At 54.5% G+C, this 26,204-nt stretch overlaps 1 protein-coding gene across 1 annotated transcript in view; it reads left to right on the top strand.

Annotated features, from left to right (window-relative positions):
• The window catches only part of LOC131213258 (homeobox protein B-H1-like), a 34,143-nt gene extending 22,337 nt beyond the window's left edge, over window positions 1–11,806 (top strand). Inside the window, exons 3-4 of the mRNA XM_058207268.1 lie at window positions 789–1,020; window positions 11,137–11,806. Of these exons, the coding sequence (XP_058063251.1) occupies window positions 789–1,020; window positions 11,137–11,806 (902 nt within the window). The remainder of the gene's footprint in view (window positions 1–788; window positions 1,021–11,136) is intronic.
• Window positions 11,807–26,204: the final 14,398 nt, after the last annotated feature.

The raw sequence follows: 26,204 nt of genomic DNA, 5'->3' as shown, positions 1-26,204 counted from the left end.
GGCTCCGCAAATCTGCTGACGTAATGGTGCCTAATAGATTTTTAAATGTCACAATTCCGCGTCACAACGCCGAGCCGCACGGTAGCAGCAGGGGTGCAGGGGGGGGGCTGTAATGATGCCAGGAGCAGTGGCAGGAAACGGCGGGCCTCGCTTACCTCCTGGCGCGCGCTTTGACTGGCTGGCTGATTGTTATTATTGTTATAAATATTTAAAAGCATAATTAAGCGACCGAGCGGCCCGGCCCCGGGGGAACGCCTCCGGAGAGGTCCTGGGGAGTGCGGAACGGAGTGGAGTGCGGAACGGAGAGTTGAGGGTCCGGAGCGCGACGTAGATAACGAGAGTCAGCGCGCGAGGAGAGTTCCCGAAGCCGCCGCGCAAACTGCTGTCTCATTACAACTTCCCTTGATATCCTGTGCGCTCTCTCTCTCTCTCTGTATCGTGTATCCTGTTCCGTATCAAATGACTGTCCACTTTACCCAGCACCCAGCCCAGGCTGCCCCTTATTATCCTGGCAGACTGACGCCTGACTGTTGTGGTGGTGGTTCCGCCCAAGGACACAGTAGGACAGCTGTGCGGCGGGGACTCGAGTTCGCCCCGCTCCACTTCGTTTCGGGTCCTCGGGCTGGCGCTGTTGATCAATTGATTCTGGAGTCCTGTTGGGGATCGGATAGCTGCACGCACACATCCCTATTATTAGGCGCGATAATCGCTCGCAATCCTGACAATCCTCTCCCGAAGCTCTTACACGGACTAATGTTTCTCTCTCGCTCTCTCTCTCTGTCTCGCAGGTGGCAAGGACGAGGATGGCAACAGCATCAAGAACGGGCTCGGGCTGAGCGGTACGCCCGGGTTGAGCAAAAAGCAGCGCAAGGCCCGGACCGCCTTCACCGACCACCAGCTGCAGACGCTCGAGAAGAGCTTCGAGCGGCAAAAGTATCTCAGCGTGCAGGACCGGATGGAGCTGGCGAACAAGCTCGGGCTGAGCGACACCCAGGTCAAAACGTGGTACCAAAACCGAAGGTAAGCACAACCAGCAAACCCGTTCGCCGGAAGCTGGACACGCTCTCGGTAAAATCATGGGAAACGGAAACCGATCGAATAACAAACAAAATGCCCTCCAAAAAAAAAAAAACACCGCGAAACAAACGCGAAACGGAACAAAAACAAATAGGAGGGCAAGGGAAAGGGCCAAAAACAATCAATGAGACCACAACAGGAGACGGTGGAAAGAAAGTGGAAAATGAGGAGAACAAATAGCGAAGGCGGCGCGGCCCGTTCAAGGCGGTAGGGAAATCGGTACCCAATTAATTGAACTTCTCCATGGGGTGGGGGGGGGTGGCGTGGCGGCATCCGGCAGGCGGGGCCCGAATGAGCGAGCAGCAAAAGATGCCGACTAATCGTAGCCCCCCCCCCGCGGGGTCCTGAAAAGGGGTGTAAAGGACGCGGCGGTTAAGGAGCTGCTGTTCCCACATTTCTGTAGCGGGCGGGCATCATCATCTACCAGGAGGCCGACTCGGCCCGTTGCCGAGTCATCGTCGCAGCGCCGACGGAGGGCGGGCGTCTGGCCTTGGTCGGAGGTCCTTGGTGCCCTGGTGCTCGTCAATCAAGCGCTCGTTTGAGTGCCACCGCCGCCGCCGCCGCCGCCAGGGTCTCTAATCGCAATAATTAGCGCATCCTAGCGCAAGCGAGCCCGCGCCGACATCCTTTAGCGCCTATGGTCGGAGGTCCTGTCGGTCGGGCGCCGACGGGTCCCAGGGTCCCAGGATGGTCGATGACAAGATGAAAAATGAACCACCCGGGCCGAGTCGGCACGCAGGCGCCTCGCAGGGTCCTGGGGAGGGTTCTCCGGCGTCCCGTTTTTTTTCTCATGTTCCTTTCTTCAAGTGGCACTGGGCTATTAATAAATTGGCCCGATGGCCCGCCGTGTGCATGTGTGTTTGTGGCCGGGTTAGCCCGGGTGTAATGGGTAATGAATTACGATGAATGCGTCCTGCGGCCAAGGGCGCATTGAGGAGCGCATTGTCTGGAGTGCGTGTGCGCGCGCGCGCGCGCGTACTCGATCATTAAAGTTCAAATAAATGATGCCCTGCTCGTCTGTGCGAGAGAGAGAGAGAGAGAGGGAGAGGATCGGTGAGGTCGAGTGAGGCCGTAAAACCGGAGGCAGCAGCATCCGCAACGCGATCTAACCCCGAACCGCGGACGCGCGAACGAGCGCGTTCACACTTACGCACGCACAAACACAAAGGTAACCGACATCGGGGCAACATAATTTATGGTTTATATGCAAATTGTATGAACGCGCGCGCGAGCGCGAACGTGCAGATAAATAAATGCATATTAGTTTGGCTGTTAATTTCTTTATGCTCGCCACAGCCGCCAGCAGCAGCAGCAGCTTGCCCTGCTGGGTGGGGGAGGGGTCGGCCGGGGGGAGAGGGGATGAATCGCTAGAGTGCGGGTTCCGTTTCCCCGATTACATACACGCGTTGTGGTTTGCAGCCGAGCCGAGCCGAGCTTCTTCCTGCTTTGCATAACCTGGCACACCAACCTCACAGTCATCACAGTTATTGTCACACGCTCCTTTCCCGACACAACGCGAACCGAATTGTGCATCCTTTAATCAGCCTCCCTAATTACCACGCCCGGGCTCCAGACTCGAGGGCGAGCCACCCAACAACGATAAATTGCATGCAATCAAAAGCAAACAATAACGGGCAACGGGGGGGTGGGTTAGCTTGCGGGGCCAGCGCACGCGGAAGTGACACGTCACGTACTTGTAATTGTTGGCGTTATCGTTGCCAGCATCATCATCATCATCATCGTTGACACGTCAGCCGACACCTTGCCAGATATGCTACGTTTTATGTGCTGTGCTCGTGCAAGGAGGTAGTGAAACCGGGGCTTAGTAGCTGTCAATTGACAGGGCTCCATCATAGCGCTTCACTGGCAACTGGCTTTTCAACTAAAAACGACACAAGTTTGTATTTTGAGTTTGCTTTCATTTGGAGACTACTCACCGTAAAACACCTTTGGTAAGCCCAGGAACTCCGAATCGGTTGCTCTCGGCCAAAGTTTTAGGTGGGATCGGAAGGGTTTGCTCTACTATGAGGTATCATCACCACCATCGATTCAGCTCACTTGAAGGAAGCTTTGGATGAAAAACGTCCACGGCCAGGATGGGGATATGGGAATGGCAGCTCCGAAAAAACGCTGAAAAACAACCAATAGCGACAACAACAATAATTGTCATTAAACCCATCGCCAAGGGAGCAAGGGAGAGAGAGTGATGAGCGCACGGGACGAGCGATAAATCAAATGCAAATGCAGGAAAAGGCACACGATTTATGACCCCGGCGCGACTTTTTGGCTGCGCGCGCGAAAGGGGAACAATAGACATTAGCACACAGAGAGAGAGAGAGAGAGAGCACCGCCGGAAACGCACGTTAGCGAAAGGATCCTCCACGGAGATGGTCGTAGGGAGTGAGAGTGCGATCCTGCTGCTGCGGAGGATGCTCTCGCTGCTTTCACGTCGCCCGTTTTCTCATCTTATTGCTCGTCTCGTCCACTGCTGGGTCCTGGTCCTGTGCCGGGAAAACACATCCACCCGAGTCCTGTGGCCCTGGGTTACCGGGCAGAGTTAGGCCCCAGGCCTCGTTTTATTTTTTGACAGCGTCCATAGCAGGATTGACACAGGAGGGTGGTCGCTGGGAGCTTGGGGCGGGGGTTATAGAACGATTAATCATGGCGGTAGAGGTGGCCACTCTGGCAGTCGACAAATTAATCGATCAACATCAAACGCACAGAGAGAGAGAGAGAGAGAGAGCGAGTGCACGACGAAGCGGATCACCGGAGGTGGGTGCGGTGGAAATTCGCGTGCGACGGTGGAAAACCCACCCCATCAGGCGCCACCACAGATCCCGGGCACGGAACAGGGCACGGTTGCACGGGCGCGGTGAGATCGTGAGAGAGAAATAATTTGTCAAATTTGCATACGACAAATTGGTGCTTACCCGGGGCGGCTGCCCTCGTTAACGGTCCGCCAGTGGATTCCAGACGTTCACACAACGAACAACTTGGTGCCACTAGGGCATAGACGGCACTGTGGCACGGTCCTGCACGGTCCGCCAGCGAAGGTCGTATCGCAAATGCCACTTACTTTTACGATTTCGATCCGACTTTTTGATATGAAATGAACAAAACTCGCTCGAATTGAACCTTCATTCGAAGGTATGCAAAGTGTTGGGTCAAACATTTGCGCTATTTCAGCGCTATTGTTTCGATGGTCTACAATCGCTCTGGTTGCTTTCAGTGTGGGTCGGTTGACGGTTCGGCGCTCTGCTCTTAACTCACAGCACAGCGCGCTCCCTGACAGCATTTTGTTTATCGTTAATATTTACCTTTTTGAGCTCGCCGAACCAGCGAACCAGCGAACGCCGTGTTGACTTCTTTCGCATTCGGAACCAATAAACCGGCACACCGATTTGATTAGGAAACGGATCAGGCGTTTTTTTTGCTTCTAGGCACGAGACGGTTGTTAGTAAACACTTTGCCAAAACTGCGATATCGATTGTGACAGTTTGCTGAAGCTGAGTGCACTGAGTGCCCAATGTTTACTTTGTTTGTTTTCGTTTACGGCCGGCTCAATTTGACAGCTGAGCACATGGTATCCAAAATCTAACAAATCGTGTCGCAAAAATCCGCACCAGAAAAGTCAACACACCATTGTAAATGAGCGTAACAAGAGCGAAGAAGCGAACTCGGCGACGGAAGAAGGAAGCGAAAGCGGGACGAAACAAGCATCCGCTGGAGCGCTGGTAGGTCCAAGCACCCGAAATCGATAAGGCGGACAAATCAAACAGAGCGCAGCTAGTGTGTGCACAAACAAGTGGCAAGTGGATTCGGAAATGACATAATTTCCATTTCAGGCAGGCAGGCCGGCCAATCGCGGAGCATCAGTTTTCCAGCACCCCACCCCACACCGTTCCGACCATCCGGCTCAGCGCCGGACCGAAAATACAAATTGCTTCCCGCACCGGGACTGGGCGTTTCGATGGTAGTAATGATATTGTCACAGGCCCTCACGCAGAGCAGGGCACCAGAATGTGAGGGGGTAGAGAGAGAGGTCGAGCGGGGGTGGGAGCAATGCAAACCGCAAACATCGCATCACATCGCAGAGTTGATTGTGGTGCATTTATATTGATTGATGCATCGATGCGGCCCGACGACATAATGTAGCCGTCGGCGTTGACGAGTCCCGATTCCGTCGAGGTGGGCGGTTGAGCAAGGCAAACAGTTGAGACCGCCAGCCCTGGCCAGCCTTCCGGCGACCCGTGGATTGGATTGGTGACGTCTCGAGTCACGATAATGACATGGGGAGGCCATCGATCGGCCGGCACAAAGTACACACAACACGCGCACGAGGAGACACGAACCGCCGGCCGGACAGGCCTGCCTGTGACAGGTTCTCCGTGACACCCCATCTGCTATTTGTTCAGGTTCCTGGCTCCCGGGCAAGCACTGGTAGTCAGTCAATCACATCACCCCTGGCCCTGGGACTCGTTGCAGCATTAACGACTAAATGGCAGCCGTCGGACGGCGATCCGGGGCGATGCAGTGCGTTCTTGCCTGCGCCACCGGCAATTACGATGATGATCGAGTAAAGCGAGCCAAAGCAAACATGGGGCGGGTACACCCAAATCGGTGCACCACAATCGTCGGCCCGACGGTTTGTCCCCGACCGCCAGCTCCTGTCCCGGTGCGGTTCCGGTGCGGCCATTACAGCGGACTGCTGACAGCGGACGACCCGGGAGCGCCTGGGTGAGCCGGTGTGCCAAATCAATTAATCAGTAAGTGGGGATCCAAGAATCGAACGTAGCGGAAGTGGCACCCCGGAATGGCAGACCGGATGTGAGCGAGCGCGTTCTCCAGCTCGGGGTAATTGATTTTTTAGCACCCTTCCTCAACGCGAGCCCGCGCGATTCGTTTCACCCAATTATCCGACTCGGTTCCGGTCCCGGTGGGGATCGTGGGAGTAGCTCGTGGCGCAGGACCCGCGCTCCAGTAACGACCCGTGACCGGGGGGAGCGAGCATCCAGAAGCGATTGGTGCCGCTCGTCAATTCGTTGGCCTGGAGGGACCGGAAGCACACCCCGGGGCAAGGTGACGCCCGAGTCCGTGCACGGTGAATCGGCGTGGTCAAATATTTGGACGTTCACGCTTCTGCGGGCGTGTGAAATTTCACGACCCGATATTCGATCGGCCATGGGAAGCCTCGCCAGGAGCGCTCGCTTGCTGGGAACACCTTCACGGCGTCCTCGACGTCTCGCGCAGGTCTCGGTTTTCGCGCACCGGCTAAAACCTGGAGGAAACCTGTGTCTCAGGTTACCGCGCTACGGCCCTGTGAGAACGGGCGCCGCGGTTGGCTTGATCACACGGCTGAAATGTCAGCGCAGCCAGCCAGATCGAAGGTCCAGTCGGGCGCATCAGGGTACGCGGCTATCAGGTCGCCCGGACACGTATCAGCGTACCGGTTACGGCTGATTGCACGCCGCGCCACTCGGAAAGCGATCCTCGTAGTGATCGCAGATCCAGCGCTCCGGACCGAGGTGGGGCGCTACTAATTAGCGTCCGCCGAGTCGGTAGAAGACCGGAGTGCCGACCGTCGGGGCCCCAGCGGGGAGTTCTCACGGTAACTGGCCGCTGCATGACGGCTGCACGGAGCCACATTAATTGCAGCACGGCACCGTACAAACTCAACTGCCTCACCTAATTGCCGACCAGCGGCCGGTGGCGGTCGGTGGCGGCCGGTGGCGGCCGGTGACGGAACCGTTTTGGCACGATTTGTAAATCACGAGCGAACGACCGCGAAACGAAGCGAGAAGCGAGGCTGTTAGCAAAACACAGCCCCAGCAACACCGCTAAATTGCAGTCCGCGCCACCCGGCGGGGAGTTCGGCCATTTTCTGCTGCGCTAACGAAGCGCCCGGGCCCGGGCCGTCCAGACATATCCAGTGGGGGGGCTCAGGATACGATTCGCAACACGCAATTGCCTTATTACCATTGCAAAAACCGCCGTCCCGGGCGTGGGCGGAACAGGCGGGGTGCTCATAAACGTTTTTCCAGAACCTTACCGAGCTGAGCCTGTACCCCGAGTACCGCTCATTTACATCGCTCCACAACATCACATTGGCCGGCTAGGCGGGGCCGCCATCTTGGCCGGCACGTCACGACGTGGACTTGCCGGTAGCAGTTGTCAGTTGAGCTGGTCAGTTGAGCGGGTCCTCGATTTCCACAACAACAACAATGACGCAAGTCTGCACTGCATTCCGCATGAAGTACCACACGGCTCAGCCTGGCGGTGCGCTCATTATCTCGCTGCTCCTCGGCCAGGCCTGTATGTGTGCGAGATCCAGTCACGGATTACCACACACAACAGCCGGCTACCGGCGACCTGGGACCGAGCATTCCCAGCTCCGTCGAGATCCGTTCCTATCGCGGTTCCCGAGGTGCGCTTCCAGAGAGCGAGGACCACAAATTGGTGTGGCGTGCACGGGCGTAATTAGTGACGGAGCAGCTGGGCCCTGCTTCGGGAATGTGTCTTGGAATCTTGGGACCCACAAGTGTCCCAAAACCCCCCCCGGGCGCTGTGCTGGCAGCGCGGCGGTGCCATTGCTCGCTCGCTCCCTCGCGCTTGCGCTGTGCGCTGCTGTCCGCCGATTCGCTGCGCCCACACGACCTGCGGGAGGGCGGGTGGACGAGTGGGTGGGTTTGGGGGGGGCGAGTGCAGCGGGCGTTCGAGTCGGTTTCGCTTGATTGGCTCGGGTTTGGGGCTCACCCTCCGATTGGCTCGTTCCGCCGACGGCGACGTCCCCGTTGTTGTTGTCGGGCCAGGCCGCCTCCCGCCACCCACCGCCGCCGCCGGTGGGTGATAGCTGCGTTGGACACGCCTTTCGAGCTCTCTCGCGTGCGATATGTTATGCCCTGCACACCCCCCCCACATCTCTGCCAGAGCTCTGGCTCTGGCTCTGGCTTTGGCTCTGGCTGATTGGTTGATCTTCTTCGAGTTAAGGAGCCCCCCCTTAGTTCTCGGAAGTTTCCTCCCGGGTCCACAGACAACTGCGGCTTGCTGCCGTGAACAAGCTGGTGTATCGGGACGAGCTGTCCGACGAGCCCCGGCAACTAGAGCTCAAATTCTTCACTTTTTGACGGCGGCGAAGGAGCATGATTTTTCATGCGAAAGAGGGACACGCTGGCTTTAGGGATCCGGAAGCCAAACAACAGCACGGAACGGACAGAAAAGAGGGCGCTAAGCGGTGCAAGAAGTGTGGGGAAGCATCCGAAAACGTTCTTAAGGAACCCGGCTGGACATTCCGGCCAGAAAATGGGCCACCGCACACTTCGGAAGCGACGTTTAACAGTAATGTGCCGTAGCAAGCCATAAAACGTCAAGTATTGAAACAGCGCGGAATGGTGGGGGGTGTGGGTGGGGTAGGGGGGTAAGAGGGAAAGAGAAGAACATGAACCCGGCCCAGCAAATAAAACGGTTTCGGAGCGCGCGCGAACAAAGCATTTGCTGACAGGCGGGTGTGTGGTGCGCGCGCGCGCGCCGGTCGTTCGCTTCCGATTTGGTGCCTCTCTCTTGTTAGACCCTACACCACCCGACCTCTCCGCCTACCTCCCGGGCCACCCTGTATCCCTGTGAAACCACTAAATATCGAGCAGCGAGCCGCGTGAACCCGAGCACACCCAGAGAGCAGGCAGAGCGAAGGAAGGCAACAGCAGCAGCAGATAAGAAAAAAAAGAACAACTCGGAACAACTCGTCGAAACGGCGAAAGAAAAGGTGAACGAGGGGAGACACAAACCCGAACCCCTAGAGAGACAGGGGGCCCCGGAGCGCTTGCAAATGGGAAAGGGAAGAAAGGAAGGCAAACGGAGAAGAAACGAAAAAAAAACGGAAAAAGACGAACGAGAAAGAAAAAAAAACGGAACAACGGACAAAGAAACCGGAGGAAGCAAAGAAGAAAGGGGCAGCGGCAAAGAGCAACAACCGTCTCAGCCTGCACCCGAACAACAAATAGAACCGAACACGGACCGGACCGAAAAGCACATTTTCGCAATCATAACTTTTTAATTAATCTTCCACTTCTCGCCTTCTCGGGAGCGGGAGCGGGAGATCTTTTAATCTTCACCGGAAGCAATTAAGCACCCCTTGGGGAAGGGAGCAGGGAGCGGTGAGCGAGGAAGAGAGAGAGAGAGAGAGAAGTGCCGTGGAAAGGGACCCTTCGGGGCCCGTCCGTCGAGATTAGCCCATTAACCGGCGTGTGACACATGCCAGTTGGGGCGCCAGAGGACCGTTGTCCTTTTGGAGCCCAGATGACTCCACGGACTTGGTACTTGGTCTGCTGATGGTCTTGGGGTCCTGGTGTCGCTCACTACAGTAAGGTTCGAGAGAGAGACTGAGAGAGTGAGCGAGAGCGCAAGAGATTACTGTTGACTCTGTTGACACCCGACTTCTTCCCGGGCTTTCTCCGGAGGTAATCCGCTCGCGTTCTCGAATTAAGATACCCACAGGACGAGGGGTCCCGGAGAAGGGGCAGGAGAAAGCAGATATAGGATCGATTACCTTTCCGCCCGGTTCCGTAACTTCGGTGCGCACGTTGATCCTTTTTCCATTGTTGCCCGATCCGATCGGTTTCTTCGATTGATAGATTGGCCGTTGACACAATTTCCACTGTGGTGTGGAGATTATACAGTTCCAGACTTCTCCGATACGTCGTCCGGAAAGTCTGACATACACAAGGGAGTACGGGGTAGCGTTTAGTGCCGTGTGGCCGTTAGAACCCTGGGGTCTAGAGCCGAGCGATCGAGTGTCAACTCCGGGTGTTACGGCCCGGGCAGTCGTGTCCGAGTCCCCGGCCTTGGCAGTGGTGCACCGCCGGACCGACCTGACGTTTCAAGAACTTTCGATGCAGATAAGAGATCAGAGGGGTTCACCTGCGGACCTAGCAACCTCTACACGGGCGAACGGTGCCTCCCGGGAGGGGTGAACATATTTTCATAATTCAACCGTTTAGCGCAGCTACAAGCCGGTACAAGCGCTTTCGGAGGTGCTCCCCCCGCCCGCAGGACCCCTCGGACAAAGTGGTTCCCCGCGCGCGGCGGCCCGGGGCTCCGCTGCGTGAGCTCGATTGCTCCACACCGATAACGCTCGCTGCTGCTGCTGCTGCTGCTGCTGCTGCAACGCGCCCCGGGTGTGCGTACGGGTTTTCATTTCACGGTCCATTTCCGCTCTTGACACACACGCACACAGAGAGGGAGCGAGTGAGTGAGAGGGGTACACCACCGCAACTCGGACTCAGGGGACTCTGCGCGGACTCTGCGGTCGGTCGGTGGTCGCCGCAGCAATTAAGGTCGGTGCAAAAGTGGTTCCCAGAATAATTAGACAGGGGTACCCTGCAAACGCACACACATACGCGCACACACACACACGCACACACACACAGGCGGGTGCACGCATTAAGGGAGCCGTCGGAGCCGTCGGACCGGAGTGTTGGCTCGCAGCCCCCGGGACAGCGTTGACGCCACATCGCACCGTTGGGTGCGGGTGGGAGAGGGGAGTGCGAGGCGGGGTGGGCCAGTAGCCCTCCCCCCTGATGTGTGTCTTCAGCTGTCAATCTTGCTGCAAGCCCTTCCCCACCTTCCCCCCACCCCTCCCCTCCGGAGAATAAGGGATATGTTTTCGGTTTTCATTCCCGGAGCGGCCGGACACCGCAACAAAACTTCGTCTTCGTCCCCCTCCGTCCGGGAGGGGGCAGCGGGGGGTAATTCTTCGAGGGGTAGCCACTGGCCACCGCCACCTCCGTGGGTGCAACGGTGCATATAGGAAGGGCCTGCGGTCAGTCAGTCAGTCAGGCTCAGTCAGGCTGTCGGGTGAGCTTCGACGCCTAATCAGGGTGTACCCCTACCGCATGGCCCTCCCCACCTCCCACCCCACCCCCTTCGGTGGGTGAACCCTGAATACAAATTAACGGCACCGGTGCCCAGGGCCGTACGAGACACGCACGCAGGTCAAACAGTGACCACCACGCATCCCACCGGGCTCACCAACTCGAACTTATGGCCCACCCTTTCTCGTTGCAGAACCAAGTGGAAACGGCAGACCGCCGTCGGGCTGGAGCTGCTGGCCGAGGCGGGCAACTACGCGGCGTTCCAGCGGCTGTACGGGGGCCCCCCGTACATCGGAGGCTGGCCGTACCCGACCCCGTCCGGGCCACCCGGGACGCCGCAGAGCGCGGTCGATGCGTACTACCGGCACGCGGCAGCCGCCGCCGCCCTTCAGAAACCCCTGCCCTACCGGATCTACCCGGGTGTGCCCGGGCTCGGCACGCTCAACACCATCCCCGGCCCGAGCGGGCCCTTCCCGCACCTGTCCGCCTCCAGTTCGCTGTCGACGCTCAGCAGCTACTACCAGGCGAGCAGCGCCCAGCAGCAGCAGCAGCAGGCGGCAGCCGCCGCCGCCCAAGCGACAGGAGCCGGCGGCACCGGCGGCGGCGCGAGTATCGGCGGTCTGCCCGCCCGCGATGCCGGCACCCCCGGCAGTGGAGCAGGAGGCGGTGGTGGTGGTGCTACCGTCGGTGGGGGCGGCGGGAACCACTGCGGGTCGCTGGCCAGCAGCAACGCGTCTAGTATAAGTAGTCAAGCCCGGCGATCGCCCAGCCCCACGCTCAACCCCGGCAGCCCGCCCGGCCGCTCGGAGAGCCCGAACCCGCCCGACGACAGTGACGACGAGGAGGAGAACATTCAGGTCTGAGGTGTGTTTGCGTGTGTCCCGCCGCCGCCGCCGCCGCCGCCACCGCCGCCGACACCAGAGAGCAGCCCACCAGCGCGCGCGCCGACTGACTAATCTGGACCTGGACCTGGACGGCCAGCCCGGGTTTCCTTCTCGATCGCTGCTCGCTCGCTGAGAACGCACACAGAGGGTGAGGGGGGAGAGTGACAGAGGGGTATCAGAGAGACAGGTATTCGGATCGGGTCGCCGGCCGGGTTGTCAACACCTGAAGAGGTTCCACCCGAGGGAAGGGCCGTCCTCATCGATTTTTTTTAACGGCTGTTCCCAGGCCCAGGCCAGGACCGAGGCCTCGAGCTGCAGCAGCAGGTAATCCCTTTTAAAAGTACAAAATATGTGCAAAGATAAGAAAGGGGGGGACACTCGTGGAGGGGGCAGGGTGGGGAGAGAGGGAGGTGGGAGACGCACGCACACCAACGCACCGCGCCGCCAGAGGGCTCGTAAAACAAATACTCGTAAATAATGTGTAGTAATAGTAAGGTCTCGCTCCTGGCGGTCGCCAAGGCCCTTTCTCTCCCTCTCTCTCTCTCTCTCTCTTTCTTCCTCTCTCGCTCTCGGTTCAGCCGTAGGAGGTGTTATGTGTGGTTAATTTCGGGTGGTTGTCTAGAGATAAGTTGGGCAATAAATTCTGCCACGACGACGCCGACGCTTTAGCCGTTTCCGTTTTGGGGACGCGCGCCGGACCAGAGCGCGGCTGCGCGACGCGACGCACCGTGACAATGTGCACCGCGCGCAAAAATGAGGTAAAAATTTATGAACAATAATCTTAATTTATGCTAATTGCATTTTCGGAGGATAATAATGTAAACGGCATGAAAAAAACCCACAACAGTTGTGGTTGTTGTCTGGTTGGGTGGAGTTGCTCTCCCGTCACCTCCGCCTACCGTCTATTGGTTTTCGCGACCCCGAGAGCACGGGCATCGATTTGCCCAACTGCTCGAATCTGCTCGAAACTGCTCGAAACTGCTCGAAACTGCTCGAATCTGAGGATTCCGGAGACGGGGCCTTTGTACAGTATTAAGACCGGAGTTGGCCCACCAATGGGCCTAAACTGACTCTCGTAGACGAACTCCGAAACGGACCACACTAACGACCCTACAACACTTGGGAGAGAGAGAGTGAGAGCGTGCGACCGGGAGAGAGAAGAATGTTCTGTTGTTAGTTTAGTTTTGTTACCCCTCAACCAAGCAAAACAGTGAGCGAGTGAGCGAGCGAGCGTTTTTCTTATTTCGTATTGCAACATATTTTAATAGCAAATAAGCATACGCGCGCGCGTGTACATGCCTCGGGTGGCGGCGGTGGCGGCGACGGTGGTAGGCAGATTTTAGCCGATAGCCACCGGCTCGATAAAAAACTGAACGGGAAAACAGACAAAAAAAAACACACACCCCGAGACCCGGCAGCAAGTTCAGGAATACCGTGTGCTGGACCGTGGGAAGGAGCGCACACACAAAACAGGGGCCGGCAGAAAAGAACAAGAAAGCGGACGCGAAGGCAGGCGGCAGGCAAAGAAAAGGGAACAGGACGAAAGAGCAGAGAGCGCGGAGGAAGCGGAGCGAGAGAGAGAGAGAAGCGCGAATGCGACAGACGTTACAAATAAACATAAAAACACACAGCAAAAATGTAATATGTAAGCGAAGATACAACTTCAGATATAGCTCGTAGGCCTCCCCCCCCGCCCTCCCCCAGTAAACTATACTTGAACGTTATCGGTTAAGGAACAAAGAGTGCGACGGTGAAGAGGAGAAGAAGCAGCGGACGGAGATGAAAACATGCGCGCCAGTGCAGATAAAACACAAAACCACTCGCGCACCGACACACACCACGCACGCCACAGACGCGGATGACTGAAAGCAACGGGCCGGGAAAAATCGAAAAGACACACGCATCCCCCCCGATAAGAACCGGATTGCATTGCAAAACAAGCGAAAAAGAACAGGAAGTAGTATAGTAGTAGGAGTAGTAGAAGAAGCATAAGAAAAGGAAGAGGAATGCGTCGCTGGGCACTACTAAAGTAAGCGAAAATGTGCGAAGTGAATCAAAGATCAGCGCGCAGCGAAAATGCATGCTTTCTAGATAGTTATGGAATTGTACATAGGTGGTAACTATTAAAGTGAACAGAAAACAAATCGCATGCGCAACAAACAAACACAAAACCAGTGAGCCCGAGCCCCGAGACCAGCACGAGCACCCGAGCAAAACGGACAAATAAACAAACAGAAACAAATAGAAACAGACAAAAAAGAGAAATATAGAGAGAGAGAGCCGGAAGACCGGAGATGACAAGAAAGAAATTTAGACAAACAAACAAACAACCAAAAAAGAAAACAAAGGTAAACACAAAATATTTAGGAGCGCGCAAGGATCTCGTGCTGGGGGATCTAAGTGGGGAGAGATAACGAATGCGCAGGATTAACACACCCACACACCCACATCTACACACAAAGAGCAGGAGTTCGGGCGAAGGCGCGATGGTGTTGGTGTTTGGCGCGCGCAACAAACATTATCGTGAAAATAAACTATTGATGAGAAACGTAATGTTCGCGTATTGGTCTCGGCGTATCCTTCGGGGTCATCGAAAGAAAGGGGTGCAGGGGGTGGGTGGGGAGCTCGATTCGATTTTCGTGTTGGGTTATTGATTAAAAAATCGCCTACAAATGAGCCCGAGTGACCCACCGAGCTTAGGAGTGCGCCGGAAGTCTAAACCGGAAGTGGGCCAAAAATGGGTTAAAATGGACGTTGGTTGGTTGGTTGGAAAACTGAAACCAAAAAACAAGGCACAACTCTTCGACCCGGGCGCGGCAATTATGGGAACCCCGAGGGCCTCTCCCGTCGAATCCTCGCCGAGATGCCGAGTGTTTCGTTCTTCTTCCCGCCGCCCAACGCACGCACCGGAAGTGGAACGGAAAAAGCCCTTGAACCGCGACGAAAACCCGGGGGTCGCCGGTGACGGTGACGGCACCCCCCCCTTGTGTGCGTCACGTAATTGAATGTAATTAAATGGGCCCGCGGGCCCCCAACCGACCACCAATTAAAGGTGGTCGTTAGCCGCCATCTCGGGACGCCAGGTGGCGCTGATCTCTCCGGTCCCGGGCTCCCGAGGTATCACCCGAGATTACGGTTGCTTGCACCGAGCCCCACCCGCGCAGGAAACCGGAAACCAAAATCTCTTACCCTTTCGCACATACCACCCCCTTAGCTCTCCTCACACCCCTCGGGTGGCCAAAGTTCCGGAATTGTTTTATTTCTTCGCACGGGAGCTCCCAAAATCGAGCCACAAACCGCTGCACCCCACGCACCCCAGAGAAAGCCCCCCCCCGATGGAGAAGGGCGGGAGGGGCCGTCACCTCCACACGTTACCCCCTTCCCCCTATCGCCACCCAAAATCAACGCCTTTCTTCGAACCTTTCATCGAACCATATAAATTCCGGTGCGCGTAAGACGAAACAATCACGGGCTTTGGTGAGGGGGGGACCCACCAGGGGCGGTGGCGATGATGGAGTCCCTACCCCCCTCCCCCCCCCCCCCCCCCCTCTCTCTCGTTCTCTCTCGTGCATCGCCTGCCCGAAGTTAATTACTTCAATCAACCGCCTCCTACCAAATTTGGCACCACCGGACGGGGGGTGGGGGGGGGTATCGAAGTGTAGAAACAAAAACCGAAATTGGGTTTAGAAAAGGGTCACACCAAGGGGTGGGGGGAAAACCTCAAATCGGGAGTAATTAGCGCCAGCGCGTCAGCGCGCCAGGTCCGGCCACGGCCTCTGCCCGCGTAACAAGCAATTAACGTCGGCATTTTTCGGCTCACGGTGTGTGTGTGTGTGTTAATGCGTGAGGAGCTCCGTTTCGATTCGGCTGCTAGGTGACGATCGATCGAGGAGAGAAGGTGGGTAGGTAGGCTCAGTGGTGGTGGGTAGCATTTATTTAAATTTTATGGTTCGTTTTTTGTTCGACTTTTTTTTCGGTGGTCGTTGTTTTGGTTTCTACCAATCGAAGGCCGCCGAAGGTTCAATGGTGGAGGATGGTGGGGGGGTGAGGGGGGCGATCAAAGGGGTGGCGCTCGGGTGTCGGTTGACAGCTGACTTGACCCGCGTTTTGATCGATTGGCGTTATGAAGCGTTACCTCACCGTAACGTCATGGTGACGTTTACAAGGAGTAGGAGCATTGGGATCACAGCTCATGGTGGAGCACTCCGTGCTGGTCACACCGATCGCAGCTGGTTGATTCATTTGACCAAGACGAACCTTTGAAGTCTACTCTCAAGTCGTTCAAGACTTCAAGGCTACCACACGTTCCGTACGCTTCAAGCTTTCGATTGGAAGCAACTATTGATTTTTGTTTGTTTGTTTAATACATCAACCAACAGGACTATGACGTCATACAGAGTTCGTAGTTTCCAAGACAAACTTAAACAACGTATGAAAAATTAAGTTTTTAGTGAATTTTTTTGCGTGCAAGAGAACAATATTTCAGATGGCCACCTCCGAATCTATTCTCATTCTCCGAAGCTGATTCTAATAAGAAAACCTTCAATATCTTCTTTGAATTTCAATTTTGGGAGCTACTTCGACCATCGCCTGGCGAATGTTAATTTTTTTGCCGACCTCTACTCGATCAATTGACGGTTTGAATAATCAGTATAAATAAAATAAAATGCAAATAAAACAGACAATGAAATGAAAAAAGAAGCAAAATTTTGCTGCAAACATTAGCATTTTCGATTCCCCATGTTTGTAGTAAATTTAACATGTTGGTTTGTTGTTAAACGACTCATTTTCGAGAATGGTAGATATTCTAGATATTATAGATTTATTTGGAAACTGTAATGGGCGAGTTGTGTAATTTTGGAACGTGTACGAAATGAATAACGCTGTAAAAACTGAAACTTTATTGCAACACTGTCCGAGGAACCTACTAAAGTCAAACCCGGGGCGAGCCGAGAAATTATTATACGTACGACAAAGAACTAACAGCTACACAGCATTCCGGACCTCGGAATTCATGTCCCAAACCTGGGAGAGGTATTCCACAGGCACACTTAATCGTGTCAAGGGCCACGTTTAAGCCGCGACTTAACGAGCCTGATTGACTTCGAATTAATGTTCGCCAATGGTCACAACAACCGAATGGAAGCGAATCGAAATCGATCGCAGGAAACGACCAAAGCAATGCAGGGATCCAATCGGGGTCCCGCAAGGATCGCTCCCAACACCTCCAACGGTCGGTCCATTAGTCGCGGCCGGCCGTCGGGCCGTTGGAATGTCCTCGAGTAAGGAGCCGTCGGTAAAGCCCGTGTGCACCCTGGGCTTGGTTTGAAGTAACACACAAAATGGCTATCAACGCGCAGAAAGAAGGTGACGCCCGTTAACGAGAGTGGCCTCCCCTCCACCCCCTCACCCTCCCCCTCGCTCGAAGGAAGTGGCTCAAGTAGCAGCCACAAACGAATCCAATTTGGCACCTCTACGGCGACGGGCCGGCGGCTAAAGGGCTTTTTGCCTTTGAAAATGGAGTTGTCCCCGGTTCCTGCCTGTCCACCAGGAACGGGCAGGCGGAAGGAACGGGCAGAGAGTGCGGGGTAACGAGCGGCGGGGAACATAATCCTCTTCACAAAAGCGTTGAGTCGACGACGAGCACTGCTGCTCCTGCCGCCTGCTGCTGCTGCTGCTGCTAAGTTTATTAGTGAAGCACATAATTTAAGGGGTGTTATTCACGCTTTCCACCCCTCTCCCTCTTTCTTGCTCTTTCCCTCACTCTTTCTATCTCTCTCTCTCTGTATCTCTCTGCCGTTGCCGTGCTCTTCCTCTCGGCCCGGGGCCCGGGCCGACGGCTCATCAGTGTTTTATCGTTTGATCCTTTTTTCCTATCGCCCAACCGGTTGTCTCTTTCCGGTCGCCCGTCGCTCACTCGCTCGCTCCCTGTCCCTGTCCCCGTGTGCTTGTGAGTGTGCCTATTTTCCCCCTAGCAAAAAGTATGAGCAACGGATAGCGACGACAAACAAAATAACAGCAACAACAACAGAAAAAATGGGACACAACAACAAACGGGGAAAAACACCCCGAATAATGATGATTCGACCCGTGCCTGTGCCGCGCGAAGCCCTGATTTCCTACCACCCACCCGGCCCACAGGACCTCCGCTTCTCTCATGCGCAGGACACTTTTCTGGCTCGCTTTCGACTCGGTGCGCGCTTTCCCTTTCTCTCTGTCGGTCTCGCTCTCTTTCTCGGTACTGGTGGCCTACCATAGTCCACCCCCCCCGCGAGCTACCCCCTCAAAACCACAACCATCAACACCTCGACACACACGAGAGCGATTACAACGCGAAAGGACCTTTATTTGGGGACGGACGACTTCGGTTCCGTGGCCAATGTGTGAGAGAGAAAGGGAGAGGGCCGAAGCCAAAGGAGAGGGGGGTCGAGGGGTGGGGGGGTTGGTAGGAAGTGGGGAAGTGTGAAGCCAGGATTGTAGCGACATAATGGCGTTAAATCCACCCCACCCGAGAGCGTCGCCCCCGCCACCAACCCTAAAATGGGGAGTTGGCTCAGAGCACTTCGAGAGGATTGCTCTCCCCGGGGCGAAAGAGGTCCTTCAATCGTTCGCTCGCTCTCTCTCTCTCTCTCTCTCTCTCTCTCTCTCGGAACGGGCGGAACGATTAACGGCGGGATCCCGGCGGGTCGGACGGGATGCTGCCAGTGGGCGGGATGTCGGTGGACTCCACCGAAAGCCACGGCCCCGGCAGGATTTCTGATGTCGCTGTTGATGGTGCAACGCATCTCTTACTAGGAATCCTCCCCACCTGCCAGCATCCATCTCACCTCTCTTGCCCGGCGGTGAAAAGTGAAAATGTAACAGGAGGGCACGCGGAATAATGAGTGCCACTTGAGCGAGCTCTGCTTGCGTACATCACCCAGACCTCCTCGGTTCCCTTCAAACTCGAGTTTGTCTAATCAAACACGACACGACACCTCTTAGGCCCACACCTCACCCGGTTCCATCCCGCTTCCAGGGGATGCGAAATATGCGCCTGAAAGTATGCAAAGCAGCAAATTAGGCCCCCCGTGCTGTGAATCGGTGCACGCACACAACCGTCGAACGAATGAACGAACGTACGGTGCAGAGGAACAACACAGACACACCCATACAGAAGCACCCATCGTAATCGTACGGAGGGTCCCGTTCCCTAGGGAAGGCGAAACTTTAGCATCATCATCATCATCGGCATCGGCATCAACAACATCATCATCGTCGTGTTCATCACCCCATCACAGCATCCTTACACCCGCCACCACCACCACCACCACCTCCCGAATCCCCGTGGTGATGGCGAGGTGATGGAAATTAAATGAGATTGTTATTGTTATTTATTAGCACTTAATGTGGGACGGCTGAAGTAGATTATTTCCCCCATCGATACACCCTCTGCGGTGTACCGAACGGGGGTTGCCGGCAGGTAGGGAGGGTGGTGGTGGTGGTACACGGCGGCGGCGGCAGCGGCGGCGACGGCGAATCAAAGCGTGCGTGCGTGTCAGCGAGAAGCAAATGTGGCAGCTAATTTCGAGGGTTGGCAGGCAGGACCGGGGCCACCAATAATGGATGTGTGCGTCAGTTTACGAAGGATGCCGGAGCCCTCGGATTCGTCCTTTCCTGATTGATTCCCCTCCGCGCAACCGCCCGGTTTGTATTCTACTTCCGGTTCCGGCATCCGACGCCACAATCACCCGCGTGGACCCGCCCGTCAGCTTACCGAACAATGGGAGGGCCCATCTCTCTTTCTCTCTCTCTCTCGCTATCTTCCATGGAATGGTACAGACAGAGAGAGAGAGAGAAAAAAAGGGCTAATAATAGAGGAAACAAATTGGAAAACTAGCTTTTTCCCGGCCAATCTTCCCGGAGCTTCCTCTTCGCCTCGGAAACAATCGACAGCCAGCAGCGTAACGAAGCAAAAAACAAAGAAAAATCACGGAAATCAAACGAATGACGCATCTCAAACACAATCGTCGTTTTGCGTGCAACAAGGCAAGGGACTCTCTCTCTCTCTCTCAAACTCCCCGAGACGCTCCCTCCGAGGCACTTCCGGTGAGTGCCTGTGGTGTATTGTGTGAAGATAAATCACTTATCTGCCGGTTGACATCATCAAAGGATGCCCGGTGGGTGGAACAGATGTGCCGTTGAAGGGTTCTCCTTCCCACTGGTGGACATATGCTACAGGTCAGGGCTAACAACGGGAGGTCGATCGATCAGGCGAAAGAGGGAGAGAGCGAGAGAGCGAGAGAAACCCGGTGTGTATTTATGCTCGATTCGCTTCTCAATTAATTGGATGTAAATAGTAAATGACATTACTCCCTACGGCACGGTTACGGGTTGGGTTTATGTTGGCGCTAATGAACCCTCGGTGTGCGCTCGGTGCGCGTCGGTAAATATGCTGCAATATTTAGCAAGACCCGGCGCCCCCGGCGAGGGAGTACATGCAATGAACATATTATTAGTTTTACTCCGACCATCAAACATGTCAACCCTATCAAATGTCACGTCAAACCGTTAAATGTAGAGAAGAAAGAAAAACTACATGAATGGTTGTTAAATGCTGCAACGTGCGACGGAAGAGAATCGTCGAGGCAACCGCCATAAGCGCCATTAACACGCACCGCCGGCGCCGCACCGGCGAGCATAATTGCAACATACACGAGCGCATACCACGGGCGCAAAACGTTGCACTTCCGCCCCACGTTATGTGAGTGAGCTATGGTCTCCTGTTACTTCGCCCAAAACGGGAACCAGCAAACTGTCAGCAAAACAAACCTTTTGCTGGCTGCTTCCTGCTCCGTCCGGACACGGTGGCCGTTGAAAAGGAAAATTAAAAGTAAATTAGGTGAGGTGGGGTAGGGTGCGGGGGGCGGGGGGGGGGGGGTGGGTGGTGGGCTGGAGCCCCGCCACATCGTGCGAACGGTCGGCACCCGCGTCCAGGGTGCGTGCGTGAACGCGCCAATTGTTGAATGCATTTGAAAAATGCATCAAGACCACCCCTCCTACCACCCACCGACCCCACCCCATCCCCTCCCCCCCCCCCCGGTAGGCCACCATCAAGCAATTAGCGTAGCAATGTTTGCATCCTAACCGCGGCACGTAATAAAATGATTGTGATTTAAATGCGCGCGAAATGGCGGTGCATTGTTTGCGTGCGTGCCTATGTGCCTGTGTCCTGTGTGTGCGCGTGCGTGTGTGTGTGGTTTTGCATGGCCGCGTGAACGCAACCGTGCAAAATTGGGGCAGAGCGTCACGCACTTAGAGGGCCGCGAGGTGTTGCAGCTACAAAACTGCGCTCCGATATCTACACCGAACACGAACACACACAGGACGGGCTGAGTGCGTCCTGGTGTGTGTGAGTGTGTGTGTGTGTGTGGTTGAAAACATCGCGCAAAACAAACAGCGCACGGTAGCGGAAGCGTCTCGTGTCGTCCAGGCTTGCGCAAGACCCAGACCCAGAAGACGGTCCCCACGTCCTATTGTTTCGCGGTCCACAGGCCGTAAGTTTGCAGGCCATTCACCTGAAGCAGGATGCTGTTAGGGTAGCAGGAAGGGCCCGCTGAGGACCACGGTCAATTACAAAATAAAAACATTTAAAACCCGAAAGGCAACAGTCCATTCTTGCGCCATTCTCATGACATGCCCAGCCCACCGGAGTCTGGCGAGGCGTACGAGGTGTGTTTAAAACGTTCTGATAATTTTGTATTTACGCGGGCTACGTAAATCCGATTTTCGATTTTTTTTTTGCGTTATATTGCTACTCATGTCACTAACTTATGGGGACAACTTCGGCCATTTTGAGTAATTAGTAAATTTTTCACAGCTGTTTTACTGTGCTCGTGTCTTGGCCCATCGGCGATTTTTGTCCATTCCGAAAAATGGATGGCAAAGAATTTATATCAAATTTTCAAATTCAATTTTTTTTCTAACACATCGTGGTTCTGCTTCAAATTTTGGCCAAAACATTACACTAATGATACCAAAGTTAACGTTAAATCGACGAGGAGCTAAAACACGTGTAAGCAAAACAGCTGTGAAAAATTGATTGATTACTAAAAATGGTCGAACTTTGCACCATAAGTCACTGACATGTGTAGCAGCCAAACTCAACCAAAAGTTCGAAAATCGGATACACGTAGTCCGCGGAAATTCATCACTTCATTGCGGAATCATCACTTCATTTCATCTCATCTCATCTCATTTTCATTCATTCATCATCTCATTTCATTTATCTGAGATCTGAGAATCTGAGAATCTTAGAATGTTAGATCTGAGATCAGATGTTACGGATGCGATCCTGAGATCTTAGATCTCAGGTTGTTTGTTTGATTTCTCAGATTTGTTCTTTCTTTCATTGCTAGGCGACAAGCGTTTGAAGCCCGTCAATCCAACCTTCTGCAAGCCGCAATGCGAAATCGAGCGGTGCAATTTGAAACTCACAGTAATTGTTTTGTAAACTGTTTCACGCGACATACACACGATTAAAGATTTTTATTTTATCTTGTTCCTACCAAATGCTAAAGCACATGGGTAATGTATTTTTACGCCTGATAATAAGACACAAAATGCATTGTATCACAAGGTGCTTAACTGAAGAAATAGAGAAAGCCAAAAAACACCTATTAAAGAATTTCTTACAGTTTTCTTCGATTTCAGGATCGTGGTGCATCGTGAGTTGTTCCCAAAAGATAGAATAGAATGGGGTTTAAGTTCCCGGTTGGGGTTTAAGTTCCCAAGAATAGAATGGGGTTTACCGGTTTTGCGATGTGAGGTCGAGCGTTATCATTTCAAAAAATCAGCTTATCATGTCTTTTATCCAATTCTCGTCGTTTAATGGCCAAAGCGTTGCTTCAAATGCATTCATTGTTGTTGATGGGATTGTCTTTCAATAATTTCATGCTGCCGATTCTTCATCATCAACCTTTTTTGGCTGTCCAGGTCGCTCTTGGTCTTGCAAGCCAAAAGCATCATATTTTAACCGTGCAAACTACATCCGACATCCGTTCTGTCAGTTAGTGCAAGTTCACTATAAACTTCCAAAAAAATTTTAAGACTTTCGGTAGCAGTTTTCTTCGTATTGAAATTATCAAAAAGTACTCCTCAAAATAAAAAATTAAAAATTAACGCAAGAATTAACTTCTTCACCTAATAGAATCCTGTTTCCCACTTTTGTGAAAACGGTAGCCTGATGCCGTGATTCCCGTCACAGCTACAGATTAATTAACGGGCTCGACTCTCTCTCTGCCCCATTTTTTTTACGATCCCCAGCTACAATCCCGTCACTGCCCGATGTTTTGTTATTCTTCAGTTAACGAATCGGTGCTTCGTGGCTGAAGCAGATCGCGAAGCGTCGGTGCGAACTGCAAAATGGTACCCAAACGTTCATGAAACCATTTACCTGCTGCTGGAGGGTGAGAAGGGGATGGAGCCCCCCCCCCCCCCCCCCCCCCCTAGGTAGGGGAAGGAAAGGGCTCGACTTCCACATGTTGCCTCACGCACGGCCGGGGATCCCAGAAACAATGGTCACATGATCGGAAACTAATCGCTCACTTCCCGCAAGTTACCATAACACTCACCGCCCCCCACTGCTCCTACCTCTACCTCCCTTCCCGCCCCTCACACACATGGTTTCGCCCTTCGAAGGAGCGAATAAAACGGTGACTGGTGAGAAGTGTTTAACGGTTACCGAACTGCATAATCGACTCTGTGCGAAGACGCAATTAGTGCGGCGGCCCCCCTTCGGTTGAGAAACTAATTTTGTCCCACAACCACCCATCACTGCCCAACCCGCCCCGCTGACGCTTGGCTGGATCGGAAAACGAGATGAGCTGAGGAAGATGATGGGCCGCTGCAACAAAAGAAATGTGTGTGGGCCATGTTTCTCACATTGATGATGGACCCTTACGGCGAGGATACGAGGCTACCGAGCTGCTCTGATGAGTGATGGTTGCCGTGGGTGGGGTGGGGGGTGGTGGTGCCACCGATCCACTAACGGCGATCGGGCGTTTTCCGCAAGTTTCCGCGTTACCGGAGCGCAAACAATGCCGCAGCCCCTTGTCCCGCTGGGGGTGGATGGGTGGGTGGCTGGTGGTGGGGTTGTGGAAAAACTGAAGCGGAAAACACCGAGCATTAACATTAAACCGGGCACACACATGCGCTCGGTCGGTCGGATGCGCTTACAATCACTTTTTGTTCCATTTTGTGGGCAGTGATAATAGACACGGGCAGGGTGTGTGCGCGAGGAGGCGATTATGCTGCACCCGATTATGCGTGCGGTGATTATGTGCAACCCCGCACGGGGTGTGGTGATGGTCTCTCGAAGCTTCCTTCGGTCTCTTCCGGTGCGAGATAAAAATATTATGTTGTTGGGGTTCTAAAAATTTCAAGAAAATGTCTGCCGGCCTAAGGGGGGAGGGAGGGGGTGTCATGGTTTTGCTTCACGATTTTTAAAGTGCCTCTCAGATTAAAGTGCCCCCCTCGCCCGGCCCCCCCTTTGGTCCATCGGCTGGCCGCCGTTTCGTGTGGCGCGAGTTATTTTCCGGCCGAGCAACCTCGGCCGATATCCTGCAGCGGCGGTCTCGCGGGGCTGAGGGTGATGGTTGGGCGTCAGTGGGAAATGTGTAATACAAAACGAAAGCCACACTGCCCGCTGTCCGCTGCCCCTCCCCCCTCCCGCCCCGGTGAATGCTCGCTAAATGCTGCCGACCACGCGCCCGGAGGCTCGGGGCCGGACCGCGGGAATGCGAGACCATCCTAATCGAGGCGAGTGAGTGAGCCGTAAAACCCCATGGTCCGGTGCTGGTCGAACAATCGAGAGGCAACAGAAGCCGGCGGGAGGGGGGGGGGGGGGGGGGCGCAAAAAATCGTTTGGCGAAAAATGGCGAGCAACGCAGCATTAAAAGCAGGCAACACATTGGCGCATCAGCGAAACGATGTAAAACATGTGCAAATATCGCGGTGGCGGTGGCGATGGTGGCGGTGGCGCCGGCTACGACGTTGCATGCATGCATGCGTACCCACATAATAGGTGGCTAACGTGGCGATGGGGAGCCGCCCGAACCCGAACCTGGAGCCGGAGCCGAAGCCGGTGTTGTGGATAATCAAATTCACTTAGTGAGTTAATTATTTCCGTCCCCGCGCGGCCGCCACCGGTGTGTGCGGCATTCATTCACAATGCAGCCCGGACGTCCCGCCCCGCAATCGACGAGCGAACGGCGACGAACCCGATTGAATGTTGGTCAGGTTTTTCGGTAGGATTTTGTCTTTACCGCCACCATTGGCCGTTAGCCGTTTACGAACAATTAACATCACTGTCGATAGGACAACTGAAGTGCCAAGGATGTATTTTGGTTTGTCCAATGCTTTCACTTCCGATGATGGTGATTTTCGGCCGTGCGTCGATCGACTCGACTCGATTGCCTACCAGTGTACGGCATGTAATATAAAAGACAATAATAATATTAACGTACATAGTAATAATAATAATAAAAGCAATAATAATAAAAATAATAATAATAATGGATGCATGCAACAGTATAAACAATGCCGTGATCCCAATGGTGACCGATTCCGGGTTCGTCGCTTGCAGTCTTTCGTTTTTGCAGCTCCGGAAGACTGCATTTAAATTCCCAACCGTGCGCAGGCCCGTGTGTGTGCCTGACACACTGTCCAAAATCCACAATTCAGTCACTCCGGGATGGCAAAATGGCGCACCAGAATCGGCGCATTGTTTTGACGGTGCGCTGCTACAGAGCCATTTTTGGGTTAAATAAAGCTGAAAAATTAAATGCGCTGCACCGCGAATCAAGTGGAAATAAGTTGTTTCACGCTAATGACAGGTTCCGACGGATGACCGGAGATGACGGTTTCCAAACGCTACCAAACGCTCGCTGCTGCCCCTCCGAAGTGCCCTGCTTGCTTTGCTTTTGTTTCATTTTCTTTGCATTTTTTTGTTGTTGCCTGTGCTCTGTCTGGTCCTCGGCCCGCACGTAGGTGTCGATATAAAACCTATAAAACCACGGTGCCCGAAAAGCGCAGAAGGGCGCACGCAGCGCCCGCACACCGCTCACCACCCGCCGCCCGAAGAAATAGTCTTTTTATTATCCTCATCGCTCGTAATGATAGTGTTTTGCTGTGTGCTGCGCGTGGTGGTGCGCGCGCGCATTGCACAGCCGTCGATTACCGTCGTCGCTGGGTCGCGGTCGGATGTAAATCGGGCTGAAATTATAAAACAAACTCCACATTAATTTGCTCGCCGTGCTTGGGATGGGGCGCACCACAAGGCCAAGGCGGCCCAGACGGCCAGGATGCGATGCGTTCAGGTTTGCACTAAAATCGATAA

The sequence above is a fragment of the Anopheles bellator genome, chromosome X, assembly GCF_943735745.2.
Source record: "Anopheles bellator chromosome X, idAnoBellAS_SP24_06.2, whole genome shotgun sequence".
NCBI classification, from domain to species: Eukaryota; Metazoa; Arthropoda; class Insecta; order Diptera; family Culicidae; genus Anopheles; species Anopheles bellator.
This window is presented reverse-complemented; position numbering and strand designations above follow the sequence as displayed.